The following is a 15,982-nucleotide window of genomic DNA, read 5'->3' as shown; positions in this document are numbered from 1 at the left end:
CATCCTCTTTGGAACCCCTCTTCAAGTAGTTGAAGGCTGCTATCAAATCCCCCTGACTCTTCTCTTCTGCAGAATAATCAAGCCCAGTTCCCTCAGCCTCTCCTCATAAGTCATGTGCCCCAGCCCCCTCATCATTTTTGTTGCCCTCTGCTGGACTCTCTCCAATTTGTCCACATCCTTTCTGTAGTGTGGGGCCCAAAACTGGGCACAATACTCCAGATGTGGGCTCACTAGTGCCAAATAGAAGGGAATAATCACTTCCCTGATCTGCTGGCAAGGCTCCTACTAATGCAGCCCAATATGCCGTTAGCCTTCTTGGCAACAAGGGCACGCTGCTGACTCATATCCAGCTTCTCATCCACTGTAATCCCCAAGTCCTTTTCTACAGAACTGCCACTTAGCCAGTCGGTCCCCAGCCTGTAGCAGTGCATGGGATTCTTCCGTCCTAAGTGCAGGACTCTGCACTTATCCTTGTTGAACCTTATCAGATTTCTTTTGGCCCAATCCTCCAACTTGCCTAGGTCACTCTGGACTTTATACCTACCCTCCAGCGTATCTACCTTTCCCCCGCAGCTTAGTGCCATCTACGAACTTGTTGAGGGTGCAATCTATCCCATCGTCCAGATCATTAATAAAGATGTCATTAATAAAGATGTTCATCCAATCCATACTTTTTTTAACTTGCTGTGAAGAATACTGTGGGAGACCATATGAAAAGCTTTGCTAAAGTCAAGATATATCACATCCACCACTTTCCCCATATCCACAGAGCCAGTTACCTCTCTTTGTCTGTATTTTTCTTAGAGTGTGGCACCCAGAACTGGACACAGTATGATAGGCATCAACTTCATGGGTGCTCCACGGCTGGAGCACCCACCGCAAAAATTAGCGGGTGCTTAGCACCTTCTGGCAGCCAAGCTCCCCTCCTCCCCCCAGCTTCTCATGCCTGCTAGTGGCCCCACCGATCAACTCCTTCCCCTCCCCCCGAGTATCTCCTACATGCCACGGACAGGGCATGCTCGTGGGAGGGGGAGGGAAGAGGCGGGGCGGAGGTGGGAGCCTGGGGGAAGGGGTGGACTGAGGGCAGGCCTGGGGTGGAAGGGGAGGAGTCGAGCATCCCCTGGGTAGAGAGGAAGTCAGTGTCTATGCACAGTACTCCAGCTGAGGCCTCATCTGTGCCAAGCAGACTGAGGCAATTTATGTCCCATCTTACATACGTTCCTGTTAATAAACCCCAGAATGATAGTAGCCTTATTCGCAGCTGCATCACATTGTTGAGATCTTTTTCAGTAGTGCTCCCACTTAGACAGTGATTTTGTAGTTGTGCATTTGATTTTTCCTTCCTCGGGGTAGTACTTTGCACTTGTCTTTATTGAATTGCATCTTGTTGATTTTAGACCAATTCTCTAATTTGTCAAGGTCCTTTTGAATTCTAATCCTGTCCTCCAAAGTGCTAGTGACCCCTCCCATCTTGGTGTCATCCACAAACTTTATGAGCATATCCTCCATTATCCAAGTCATTAGTGAAAATACTGAATGGCGCCAGACCTCACTAGATAGGCCCTCCGTGTTTTACAGTGAACCATTGATGATAACCCTTTGAGTACGGTCTTTCAACCCGTTGTGCACCCACCCTTATAGAAATTTCATCTAGATTGCATTTCATTAGTCTGCTTATAAAAATGTCATGCGGGACTGTGTCAAAATCCTTACTAAAATCATGGTATATCACATCTACTGCTCCCCGCATCCACAAGGCCAGTAACCCTGTCAAAGAAGGAAATTAGATTGGTTTGGTATGATCTGTTCTTGACATGAAGAAGGAAGGAGAAGAGAAAAGAGGTGTAAAAGCAGTGAAAAAATGGTTAAAAACAAGGAGATAATTCTGAAGAATGGGGATCATATAAATACAGTGATCAACAGACTCCCGTGTCACCTCCTTACAGATATTTTATGTTTTCTTTCTTTGTTATTTAGGTCCAATAAACAATATGCTTCTGACGTATGGAACAGAAAAGGAACTGGAGGAGAAGCACACCTATGAATATGTGGATGAAAACGTAATTGAAAACATAAGGAAAAAATTCCAAGAAAGCACAGTTCATCATAAAACGTATCCCCTGAAGAAGAAGAGGGAAGGTGGGTGTGTCATTCGATCACTTACGAATGTTAACAAATGCGTGCCACTGTTTTCAGATCTAATGGCAGTCTTCACTCTTCATGAATTTGGGAATTGTCTGTGAAAGTGTCCAAGTCTCTACAGTAGCCTTTTCTGAGGAACAGGGGCAGAGCAGGGGAGACACCAATAGTACAATTTATGACTCACTGTCACTGTTTAGAATGACACCTTGTTAAATAGACACCGAGTCATTCGAGCTGAGTGAAATTTTTTGCACAATAGTTTATTCACCAAAAAATGCAGTTTCATTCAACCAAAAAGTATTTGCAAATTTGACACAGATGCGCTGAATAGTTTTGGACAAAAAATATTTGTCCAGTGGTGGTGCTGCTGCCCCGCCTCCTTTAGAAGAGGATGCCCTGGGATGTAGGGCAGTCTGGAGGTGGGTGTCTGCACTGCAACAAGGGATGTAATTTGCAGCTTGTATAGATGTACCCACACTAGCTTTTAATTTAGGAAGCTTGCTAAAAATAATAGCAAGTATGTGGCAGCCATGAGCTAGCAATGCACGTATATACCGGGGGAGGGGGAACAGGGGCAGGCGGCCTTGTACAGCCTGCACTGAAGCCTATGCCGCCACATCCTCGCTGATCTTTATAGCAAGCTAGTTAGGGTTCAGCTATGTCTGCACAAGCTACAAATTGCAGCCCTGCCTCAGTGCAGATGTGGCCATAACCCTCTCCAGTTGAAACTGTCCCACTTTGTATAAAATATTTGAATAGTCATTGGCTCAGAGGAAGAGCCAGTGACCCTAGCTCTTGGTAGTCAGGGCACTCAGCTGGGATGTGAGAGATCCAAGTTTAAGTCCCTGTGCTAATAACTGTTTGATCACTTATACAAAGTGGAACAGCTTCAATGGAGAGATTGAGAGCCTGCCCCAGAACGTCCCCTAGCCCAGCGGTCAGGGCACTCTCCTGTGGTATAGAAGATCCAAGTTCAAATCCCTTCTGCATATCAGGCAGAGCGGGGAATTGAACCCAGGTCTTCCCCCAGCCCAGGTGACTGTCCTAATCACTAAAGGTATATCTACATAGCAGCTGGGAGGTATGTGATTCCAAGCTAGGGTAGCCCAACACATGCTAGCTCTGCTCAAGTTAGTGCACTAAAAATAGCAGTGTAGCTGTGGTGCCGGCTTAGGCTTGCCACCTGAGTGTGATTCTGCCCAACCCCCTGGTACATACTTGGACAGCTAGCCTGAGCAGCCATCATGGCCATGCTGCTATTTTTAGCACCCTACGTGGAGCAGAGCTAGCATGTGTCTGTCAACCCACCCTGGGAATCACATCTCCCAGCTGCTGAGTAGACATACGCTAAAGGACTAATGGTTATAAGGGAACTAGCTCTTCCTCCATCAGCTGATTTGTCACTCTAGCCCTTCATATGCTTTGCTTTCTATTTTAAAAATGCCCAAAGACAAAAAGTTTCATTCAGCCTAAAATGAAATTTTTGTCAACTCACAAATTTGCTGAAATTTTCCAGCATTTTTGTTCCATTTTTCAGAACTGCCAGTGAAGCAAAAACCCAGTTCTTCACTCTGCTCTATGTGTAATACATAACTAAGCTTTTTAAAAAGAGGTAAACTTTTAGGCCCTGATTTTAATTTACACTAAGGCTACTTTCTGCTGCTCTGGCTGTGGGAAGGAGACTTAAAGCAGGAGTAAACAAGAATCAGGTTCTTACTGCTTAATAACCCCAAATTATCAGTTCCAACTTAGCACAAATTGCATTTATACTGGTAAGTAGGGGTGGAGCTGGTGGAAGAGGTGACTGAGCTCCTCAGCTTTCCCATGCTCTAATAACAACTCCTGATTTTCCCCTCTCTAGATTCCCTCTTAATCTCTCTTCCTGCCAAATCCTCCTCTTAACTCAGTGCAGGATCCAAAGACTAATTTTCAGTGAGGATCCTAGGTAGTGAAATTTCTCCCATGCCTGGGGAGGTGAACAGGATGCCCTAGTAGTCTGCTCCTCCCTATAGCTGACGTTTGTGTGTTGCAGCTTGTATCAATTCCCTTGTCTCAAGAGTGGTTTCCAGTCCTTTGCAGGCAGCACATGTGGTGCAGCTGTGGATCCTCGTCTTCCCCTCCTCACGCTTGTGGCCAGTGTTCACAGAAGCAAATCCTCTTCTTCCTGTATGCAGGCATTGTGGGATCTGTAGCAACAGATCATGTTCTCTTCCATCTCCAAACCTCATTGCAGCAATGCCTCGAGGAGGACCAGCAGTGGGGGTTCTGCAGCCTGGCTTCTCTTCCCTCTCATTAACTGAGATGAGGCATTTCTAATTCAGATGGGGGCAGCTGATTTAAATTCATGCTGCTTCCCCTCTCCCCTGTGCCTATGCCGAGAAAGAAATTTTCATGGAGCATGAGAGAAGGAGAGCCAGGAAGCAGCAAGAGCATAGAGATTGGAGTCCGCTGCATGCCCAGCAACCACAGCAGATCACACCCAGAAGGGTGGGGAAAAAACAAGCAGCTGTCATAGAAGGAAGGGGGAGAGACTGAGGACAACATTGTAGTCCAGATCTACACTAGCCAGGGAATTAGTGCCCAGCTAGCCCGAACAGGGTCAGTAATGATTCTGGCTAATGTGGCTGTACTGTCATGTAGACAGGGCCTAACTGGACACTGTAAACAGGGCTTACACTGGAAAAGAAAATTTTTCCATTTGACTTTTTACCCACAGGTAACCAGGCAGAATGCAGCTTCAAGAGACAACATCTGCCTGAGGGCTCAGCCTCTAATTATGCCAGCCTCTAATTATTACTGTTGAGGCATCAGATCCTTCAAACCTTTATCCACCTGCCCTTTAAACTCCCTGTTAACAGAGAAAAGGCTGCACTTTATTACTCCTCTTGTTTTAAGGCTTTAGCAAAATATGCAAGAAAAGACCTTTGCTGTCTCTAGGGATATTGCTATCAGAGTCTTGGATTATGAAACAGTCCCACAAATTATTTTATTCAGTGATTGAAGGAGCTGGCACCCGCTCTAAGATCATTAGATAACCAAAGGACATGTTGATTTTCATCCAATCTTTTGGTCTCCTTCTGACATTCAGAAATCCTCCATTAAGGTTTATATTAAACATTTCTGCCAAGGTTCTCTGTGTGCACATTTGTGTGTGCATTGGGAAATGTGGATTTGATTTGTGCATGTCAATCCAAGCTTTGGTGAGTTTAAAAACAAACCTGGAAGACTTCTGGTGAGCCAGCAGGGACAGCATAAGAGGCTGCTTTTGAAAAAGTCTCATAAAGTCAGGTCAATGGGCCATTCAAAACATAGATGAATTTGCTGCTTTAGCCTGATTGAGAACATCTCTTATAAGCTTTTTAAGGGGAAAAGATTTACAAGAATCAATGGTCTGCTGCATCTCTGCCAAAGGTTTAATTATCTGTCATATTGGTTACACCACAGGACTGCTTCCCATTAATTTATACCATTCATTTGATTCTTCCTTTCTATTATTTAAACATGTACAGACAGTCAAACTCAAATTCATTGGTGCAAATTATGTTATAACAGAATTGTTAGAAAATATTTTAAGATATTAAAAATAAAAGCAAACCCCAATAATTTAACCCTTGTCTGAGCTTCAACCCTCAAAGAACGGATTTTAAATCAGTGTTTATAATCAGTTATTTAGTCGAGTACAGAGACTCCAACCAAGATCAAAGCTCCATTGTACCAGGCACTATACCAACACATAGTAAAAACCGCTCCTTATCCCAAAGAGCTTACAATCCAAACAGGCACGATAAAGAGTGAGAGGGGAAATGGAGGCAAAGATACTTGCCCAAGGTCACTGGCAGATCTGGGAACAGAACCCAGGTCTTGTCACTCCCAGGCTACTGCACTGTCTACTAGACCACACTGCCTTTCTATCTTTTGTACTAATTTCAATAGACTTTCTCTGGGCTTTCATATCCTTTTGTTCTTACACAAAGTGAAGTTAACTATTTATTTTGTTGCTTCACTGAACCTGGACCAAATGATAAAGGTCAAAATTTTCAGACTCAGGTACCTTAAACTCAGGCATCTAAATCCATATTTAGGCATTCAGAACTCCTGCTTAAGTCATTGGGAGTTGTGGGTTCCTAGCATCTTTGAAAAATCCAATCACTTTTATTTAGATTCTTAAATATGGATTTGGATGCCTAGTTTTAGTCAGCCAAATTTGAAAACTTTTGCCATTTGGTATTTTCTCTACTCTCCGATGAAACGACTGAAGCTTTTAAATGAGAGAATAATGAATGGTGAATGTAGGAGGGAAAATGAACAGGGAGTGATTGGGGTACTCGCATAGGAGTTGGGAGACACAGGTTCAGTTCCCTGGTCTGCCACCAGCTTCCTGTGTGAACTTGGCAAGTTGCTTTACTTCTCTCTTTCTCAATTCCTCATCTGTAAAGAGAGAATGATAGTGTAGTCCTATTTCAGGGGTGTTGTGAGGACAAACATATTAAAGATTGTGGGTGTCACACTAAGCACCCCAGTATTCACATCCTACACACTGATGTAATCATCTTTGAACAAAATATGCCGTGTGAGGTATTATTTGAAAATTAATAACTCGCTGATCATTAATATTCTTGTGTAATATATGTACACAGTGGGTATTAAGAGTTATAAATCTATGCTGGAATTATAACTAAAGTGTGTGTAAACCAGGTATGTCGGGGGACTTGTTAAACAGGTCTATGGTAAACAAAGGAATGTGTTCACCTCAATTTACATATAAGCAGTAAACAGACCCATCAAGCTAACAAGGGATGGAGGTAAATGTTATGTTAACAAGTGCGGGAGAAGACAGAATGGCGTATACACCCAGCAGGAGAGAGAAGCTTGGTCTGGGTTTTATTTTTCAGAAGAATCCATATAAAAGGTTTACCAGTCTATAAAGATGACAAGGGGTAGGGGATGCTTGAACCAGTGATCAGATATCATTGTAAAAAGTATATATCAATACTACTGGAAGAATTATGAATACTCACACATTTTAAAATGTGTGGCCAAACAACGGAAGGAATAGTTCCCACCCAGACAGGAGGGGAAACAGCTATCTACCTGTTTTCTATGTTAATTAAGCATGGTGGAATCAAAACAATGGAATCCCCATTACATACAGGGGGATAGGAAGCCCACAGGAAGGAAAGAACAGCATGAGGTCACCCTGCCTCTTGAAACAAGTTCATTGAACTTTGAAAGATAAAAGCAAGGGCAGAAGCCATTTTTGGCATCCATCACAAGACAGACATGAGGAAACAGAGCTCTTGCAAGCTGAGAAAGATGGGTCCTTCAACAAAGGGGGAGTTGAAGTTTCTGGAACTGAATATAGGTGAGAAACTTGCTAAGGTAAAGATCTTGCACCTAGGATGACAAGGAAAGCCTTGTACTTTTGTGGAAGGTCCTGACTGTGGGAAAGTCAGCCATGTTGGGGAAAAAGAATGAGTGGTGAGAGAAACCAGCTTGAACAAAGCCTGTATCTTGCTAGATTAAGTTTTAGAATTTTAGAAGCATATTTTGGTTTGTTTTACTTGTAACTCTTTTAATATTCATTCCTTATATGTGAACTCACTTATTCCTATGTATATTTTGTTAATACATTTCTTTCATTTTTACCATAAACCAACTCAGTGCTGTGTTTAAAAGGAACTGTGTGTTCACCCCAGTTAAATTAAGCTGTGATGTGCTTTTGTGTTTTTAGAGGAATGAACAAACCATATAATTTCTCTGAGCTATCCAGGAGAGGGCTGGACAGTGAAAAACACACAGTATGGGAATGTGTTGGGATCACCGTGCAAGTAGTAATCAAGGCTGGTGGAAGCTCGAGTGGGGCTGTAGACCGGCTGCTGGGGTCAGAACTGTTAAACCAGTGCTGTTTGGCACACAGTCACTCGGCGTGACCTACATGCTGGTAGACTAGTCCTGAGCAGCCCAGGTTAAGAGCTACAACAGCAAAGCATTGTGAGGCACCCCAGGTTACAGGACAGGTGGTGATACAACCCCTCACTGGTCTGGATTGCACCCCGGTGCACAGTGACAGTGGGACACTCAGATAAATAAAATAAAAACAGATGGACAAAGAGGTGAAGTGACTCACATCATGCAACTGGTCCATGGCAGAGCAGAGGATGGTGAAATCCTGGCCCTGTTGAAATCAGTGAGTGCTTTGTCATTGACTTCAACAGAGCCAAGATTTCATCCAAGGTCTGTTGACTCCCACTCCTTTGCTTTAATCACCAGCCCACGCAAAAGCTGAGTTTGCATTTTTCTTAGTTCAGTAGAAGCAACAGGGTTTTTTCTCCTCAGTGACTGATCTGCTCCCCATGTGTTTTAAGCTAAATATCATTCAGGTACTGTTGCTTGCTAACTCTTCATTAACACACAACTGTTCACACAACACAGCACTCATGCACCCGCACATTCATTCACTGTGTCATTTTAAAACCAATATAAAAGATTTCCGTTTCAATTTCAGCCATTCATTTTCTTTTTTTTGTTTGTTTTCAGAAACCTCTAAAATGGAATAATACTGAAATTAACCCGAAATGACTGGAAAACTGCATATATTATGTAATAAGATCATCCACAACTACAAGAACAAACGAATCACGAAAGAAACACCGTCTTCCTTCTGTCTCATGAAAAGCTCCCAAGGCTGCAATTCAACTACACCAAGCCCCTGAGAAACTAAACTACTTTCACAATCATAAATAAAAAGTCATGCACGGTACTGGTTCCCCTAGTAAATATTTATTCACAAATTCATATAATTATGCCAATTAGGATACAATTTTGCCTTCTCAGTGCACCCAAGACACCCATTGATTTCCTAGGCCACTGTATGGCACTTGCTCCAGGCCAATTCCTTATTCTAAAGTGTCCTATAATTGTAAATGTTTTGGGGAGAGAGGGTAAAGTAATTCCTCATTTAATTAAACACTTGCAAATGTTCCGGGTTGAGTTTCAGGTGTGGTGTACTCAAAATTACCAAGGGACAGATTCTGCCACCCTTTCTGGTTCTGCGTAGTACCTTACTGTGCAGATAGTACCTTTGCTTCACAAGTAATCCCATTGAAATCAATGCAAGTGCTCACAGAGTAAAATACTACCCAGTGGGAGTAAGGGTGGCTGAACCTGGAACAAAGTAAATCAGAGTATTTTGGGTTAGATTGTGTCCATATGGGGGATAGGAAGGGCTGATCTTCTGGGCTCCTGGAGTAGGAGCCACTAAGAATCATAGCCTCTTTGTTCAGGAAGAGACAGTTGCTCAGTCTGGGAGTTATTTGCTGAAAACAGAACAAGGAAGCATGGGGAGGGGTGAGAGCAGGCGGAGTCATGTCTCCGTCCTCCCTGTGCGTTGTGAGCAGGGAGGACGCTGCACTTTTAAAAAGTTATGTAGCAAATTATTCTCCCATCCACACCCAAGCACAACTGGGCCAGTGCATCTCCACACAGCCTTTGAATGGGCTGTGCCAAACAGGAGCCATTAGGTCTTGATTAACGCTCTATCTGTTACATACAAATGGGTAACTGCCTGTAACAAAGAATATCCCAAGACAAGTGAGGTCACGGGAAAAAGAGCATACCAGATTCTTCATATTTTTTAAAAATTTGCTTTAAAATGTTTTCCTTTTTAAAAATATTTTTGAAAAATGAAAAATAAGTGCTTAGACAGTTCCATGAGAGGTGAAGGGTTTGCTGGATGCAAAACCTACCTGATGAGCATCTGAGGTACATTCATTGGTGCCCTACCACTATCCTTCTTAGTATTGTGGAAATAGCAATTATGGTGGGTATTTCTGCTTATTTAGATGAGGATGCTTTTAAATCTAGCTGTGAATGTACGAGCAGTGCTGATATGGGAAACATACATTCTGTACTCTCATATTACAAAGCAACGAAGCACCAAAAATGCCTACAACATTTTTCTGTAAATATTTTTAAAGAAAAAATCCCTACGATATATAGTATACCCTGAATTGCTGATAGGAAATCCATGGAATGGTTAGTTACCTGTATGGTAAATTCATTTAGGATTTCTTTGCACTGTTTTATATTAATTTAATTAGGGTAAATCCTTTTCCTTACTATAACCATTGTTTAAATTATTCCAATTACTAAACAGTACTTCAGAGACTGACCAATTTATTAGAGCATAAGCTTTCGTGAGCTACAGCTCACTTCATCTGAAGTGAGCTGTAGCTCATGAAAGCTTATGCTCTAATAAATTGGTTAGTCTCTGAGGTGCCACAAGTACTCCTTTTCTTTTTGCGGATACAGACTAACACGGCTCCTACTCTGAAACCTAAACAGTACTTTGTATGCACATGTTTTTATGCAACATTCGGCATATAAATAGTTAACATGAGGGACAGTTTTGGATGTGTGTCTATTGTATGTATGCACCCACCTTGTCTGTCTATTGTATACATAGGATTAATTGGGTAATGTGGCCTGTGAATGTACTGATGTGCCTCTTTGGATAGATTGCACAAAAAACAATATTTGCCTTTTTGTAGGTGAAAACAGTCCAGCTTGTAACATTGGCAAACCCAATCTTCTGCATAAATAAATGTAGATCATGCTGTATTTTACTAGGTTATTGTGTGTGGGATGTTGCCATTCAGTCAGTGGTTTAGAGATAAGGGATCTATTACTACCAAACTCTCCTTTAGCTCAAGTGGCAGAGGTCTGTGTTTTTGGAGCTACAAGGACAAATATAATAAAGCTCAAGCCTGTAAGTGGCTAAGCGCCTCCTATGAGGTGTTGAGCACCCTCAATTTTTGTGCCTGCTCAACTCATCATAGAATCAAGCTGTTATTGTGACAATCGTAGGTTTATTTCACAGCACACACATATATATATGTATATATGTATGTGGTGGTCTCTTTTGTAAAAATGAAGTCTCAGTGGTATTAGCCCTTACTGTAGCACAGGAGTCGGCAACCTTCGGCACGCGGCCTATCAGGGTAATCTGCTGGTGGGCCGCGAGACATTTTGTTTATGTCAACCATCTGCAGGCATGGCCCCTTGCAGCTCCCAGTGGCCGCGGTTCTCCATTCCCAGCCAATGGGAGCTGCAGGAAGCAGAGGCCAGCACCTTAAATAATAAAATAGTTGCCTTGTAAATGATTGGCATAATCCCTCACATATATTTGCTAGTTTAAAGTCTTAATTTATTTATTGTTAATGAGTGTTAATGAGCATTTCCTTCCACTGCACTCTCACTAAGGGCTTATTGCACATGGAGTTATTCAGAAACAGCCATTCCTGAATAACTCTACATGCAGCCGCCTTTATTCAGGAATAGGAATGCCTTGGGTCTGTTTGGCTTAACCCAGAAAGTGTATTAAATTAAATAGGGGCAGGTCAGCCTTATATTGGAATAAGAGTGTCCCACGTGGAGTTATTGTGTACACAAACCCGTAGTGAGACAGCATTTCCATGTGGATAATCAACATGCACATTTTCCATATGTTCCGCTTTTGTGCTTGGAGAAGATAAGAAAAACCTTTCTCCCAGCATTCTTCTTCAAATGCCAAAAAGCCTTTTGTTTAAATACAATGTGCTCCTTCTTTGTGTCAGACAAATCCTTATCTACAACACTCTTGCCAAGGAGTGCTGCTGTTGATGCTTGTTATCTCTCCACTTAGTGCATTTGATGCTTTCGTTACCTCTTATGTCTGCCCAAGTGTTATTTTAAATTTTTGCTTTGATGCCGCTCTTTTCAAGTATCTGACATGGTGTTAAATACTTGAAGTCTTCAAAGAGAAACCAAGTTTGCTTTCAAAGATTAGAAGCAGGGTATAATGTTTGTGTTGTGCTTGGGGGGAAGGAGGGAGGTTTAGGAATTGCTGGCCTGTCTTGCAAAGCTCAGGAAGGACTAACACCATGCCAAGAGTCTGTTCAGGCTCTTCCTTCAGGGTACTGTTTAATCTTCAAACACAAAACTCACCAACAAACACAAAGCAGGTGCCCAGAAGCCCTTTGTGTCTCTCTTTACCCCACTCCCTTTCACTTCCAGGGTCTGCCACAGAACAGGAGCCAAACTCCTTCCTGCAGCAACCCCTTCAGCTGAGCTTTTTCAGTCCTTTACGGGAATCCCCTGACCCCTTTCCCTCCACCCAGCCCAAACACCCATTCTTAAAGGGGTTCTGCCTAACAGTAGGGCTGGCTGACCTCATGCGTCCTGGCCCTTAAAGTGGGTGACCATCCCATTACAGGAATACTTTTTTGTTTTCCAGTGATAGATTTGCCTATTTGGCTCTTCCCCCTTAGGTTTCATATCTCTTCTCTAAATGTCTCCACAGGATACCCTTTCCTGTGTAACTCATACTTCCTCTGATGAGGAAAGATGAAAAGAGTTCAATCAATATGTGGAGCATGGCCAAATGGCGACTCAGACCCTGATCCTGCAAAGACTACCGCACATGTTTGTCTTTATGTCTGTGAGTTCACCTGGATGTGGGAATAGTCATGGCATGTCTGCAGCTGCCTTAGCAAGCACCTGCCAGCTCAGGCTTCGCCTCAGATAAGCAACAGAATTGGCCTTAGCTATTTTTGAAAGTCTTGAAAAACAAATCTTTGTGTCCTCCCTTTCTCATAAACATACCTGATTCCCTCATAATCCTGCGAAGGTGTACAGGGGCAGATTAGGAAGAGTTAGTGAGATGATTCTATGCAGTACACTATAAATAACTGACTTTCTAATTGCTAATATCTAACCTAAATCTCCTTTGCTGCAGATTAAGACAATTACTTCTTGTTTTTCCTTCAGTAGACATGGAGAGCAATTGATCACAGTCTTCTTTATAACAGCCTTAACATTTTTGAAGACTTTTATAAGGTCCCACCTCAGTCTTCCTTTCTCAAGACTAAACATGCCCAGTTTTTTAACCTTTCCTCATAGCTCAGGTTTTCTAAACCTTTTATCATTTCTGTTGCTCTTTCCTAAAGTGTGGTGCCCAGAGTTGGACACAGTACTCCACCTGGGGCCTCACCAGTGCTGACTAGAAAGGGACAATTAGCTCCTGTGTTTATTCACCATTCCTGATAATATACCTAAGAATGATAGTCATCTTTTTTTGCAACTGCATCACATTTTTGACTCATATTTAATTGGTGATCCACTATAACTTCCAGCTTCTGTTCAACAGTACTACAACCCTGTCAGTCCCCATTTTATAATTGTGTGTTTGATTTTTCCTTCCTAAGTGTAGTACTTTGCACTTGTCTTTATTGACTTTCACCTTTTTGATTTCAGACCAATTCATTAAGGTTGTTTTTAATTCTAATCCTGTCTCCAAAGTGTTTGCAACCCCTCCCAGCTTGGAGTCTATAAATTTTATAAACATACTCTCCACTCCATTATCAAAGTCATCATTGAAAATATTGACTAGTAGAGGATCCAGATCTGACCCCTGCACGGGCTCAGTAGATCCACCCTCCTAGTTTGACAGCAAACCATTGATAACTACTGTGAGTGCGGTGTTTTAACCAGTTGTACACCCACCTTACTGTAATTTCATTTAGACCACCTTTCCCTAGTTTGCTTAGGAGAGGAGAAATCCTGCTACTTTCAACTATAATCCTTTCAACTACAGTAATCATGTTACATCTGTTTACATTTTCAAGTCTAATTTAGCAAGAAAAATAGCTAGAAATGTAGTTTGTGTTCTTTCTTTCTTTCCTTCCTTCCTTCTTTCTTTCTTCAAAGAATGAGGTTTGCTGAGTCTGGTTCCTGAGGCCAGCTTGTACAAGCTCCATTCACTCCTATCCCCCAGCCACCTCCTGCTCATCAGTCGGTATATACCCAAACAAGTGATATTTAGTCTTTTTTTGCACTGTTGAGGATTGTTTGCAGAGGGAGCTGAGAAACAGTGTTAAAGATTTCCCACAACCACTGTGACTTCTGTCCTGCTGGAGGCCATGGATCAGGAATAGGACAGTTTTAAATACATATTTTAAGGGAAATACATTTTTAAACTAAACTTCATTCTCAAAGTAAGCCATCTTTTGTCACAAACATGAACACCTAAAATCAGAAAATACTGTAGAAAGCTAAACCCGAAAAGCATAACAATGAGCCAAATTCTGAAGTCTGCCTAACTAGTCCTTACTCAGGCAAACCTCTGTTGCCTTCACTGAGAATTTCACCAGAGAAACCACAGACTAAAAAGGAAATAAAGGTTTGACCAGTAAGGATATCCTCCTCAAAGTAAGTCAATGGGGCTTAATATGTATGCAGAACTCATTGCAGGATCAGGGCCTAAGTATTGTCAGTTCAAATTTGTGAGCACCCAATAATTATTTTTGAAAAAGAGGAATTGTTCAACTCAATTTTGTTTTTCAAAGTGCTGAAATTACTGATTGCCATTTACAAATTATTAATAAATGTAATCAATGTATGTAAAGAAATTTCTGGTTTTTAAAAATGTATTCTACAAATATATTCTAATTACAATACGTAGTTATGCTCCTTGTTGATTTATCTGGACATTTATGTTGTCAGCTCTTGTTTTTCCCAAAGACTCCATGGGGATGGAGCTAATTTAAACACAGAAAAGGTCAAAATCTTGTTTTCAAACTTTTCTTGAATACAATTAGCTTAATATTTTAACAGCTGGAAGCTGTAGTAATTACTTTTAGATTATACACAAAATCTGTTGAAGTATAATTACTCTGATCTATGAACCAGGTAATTAAGGTAAAAACTCCCACATTTTCTTAGACCTCATTAATGTATTTCTTTTGAAAATGGTTGGATAATGACAGGAATCATTAAAGCACATTAAAAGTTTATCCATAAAATGACATTGAGTAATTGAAATCTTTATCCTGGGACATTAAAGGACAGAATAACATTGAACTGCTCAATGTACTAACAATTATTTCTTGATTTCCAGTACAGATTTCATACATATTTGGGGGGAAACTGGCCAATCAAACTGAGCAAATGGCAAGGGTGAATCCTCACCCAGCTGCAACTGAGGCTACAAGAGCCCTTTTATAGTGGAAAAGGGCTGCAGCCGGGGTGAGGATCTCACCCCTGGTGTTTCCGACAAAGATTTTGCCCTTTGTACATGAATCAGGAGATGACGTTCCAATTGACTATTGGGTTGCTGGGCTTGATATGTTACTCATCAGTGTAGTTCTGGCAAGACACACAATTACGTTAGGAGCATTGAAAAAGCTTCAGAAAACATGGTGAGACACATTTCTATTACATTATGTGGTATAATGATATATTTTGTAAATTTTTAAACTGGAAATTAATGTCTTGAACATGATACCGAAACAATCCTTTTTGCTTATAAACGAATGATGTGTTGAATAAAAGATAATCAAAGTGTGTTGCCTTTCATTTTTCACGAAATAAAAGCATCTGCATTTTAGGAATTTTTTATAAAAAAATTTAACGAAAAACCAGGTTCAGCTCGACCACTAAACTGCTCTGCAGGAAGGTCGCCCACAACTTTTTTGTTAGCTGTTGACATAGAGCTATTCAAAATGCAGGAACAGATTTTGCCCACTCAAATGGTACCAGTGGGCTATTTTTTAGGGTTGAGCTCATGGATTAATAGGTAAAATAAATGAAATACTCAAAGTCTGTGTTGGTCCTCTAGCAGTAGCTGGATTATGCCAGAGAATAGTATCAATGGGAGTTACAGATATCTGGCACCACTTAGGATTTGACTCCATGTTATGAACTGAGGTGTTTCCAAGATGCAATGCAGCAGATAGATGATTCATCTGATCTGTATTTAAATTGAAAAGGCTGGAAGTTTCAAACCTAATTGCTGCTGTCATGT

At 41.5% G+C, this 15,982-nt stretch overlaps 1 protein-coding gene across 1 annotated transcript in view; it reads left to right on the top strand.

The window, feature by feature from the left end:
• Positions 1-15,519, top strand: part of THEMIS (thymocyte selection associated) — a 121,847-nt gene extending 106,328 nt beyond the window's left edge. Inside the window, exons 6-7 of the mRNA XM_048844603.2 lie at positions 1,978-2,139; positions 8,680-15,519. Of these exons, the coding sequence (XP_048700560.1) occupies positions 1,978-2,139; positions 8,680-8,699 (182 nt within the window). The 3' untranslated portion in view covers positions 8,700-15,519. The remainder of the gene's footprint in view (positions 1-1,977; positions 2,140-8,679) is intronic.
• The last annotated feature ends 463 nt before the right edge of the window (positions 15,520-15,982 follow it).

This window comes from Caretta caretta, chromosome 3 (assembly GCF_965140235.1).
Source record: "Caretta caretta isolate rCarCar2 chromosome 3, rCarCar1.hap1, whole genome shotgun sequence".
NCBI lineage: Eukaryota > Metazoa > Chordata > Testudines > Cheloniidae > Caretta > Caretta caretta.
This window is presented reverse-complemented; position numbering and strand designations above follow the sequence as displayed.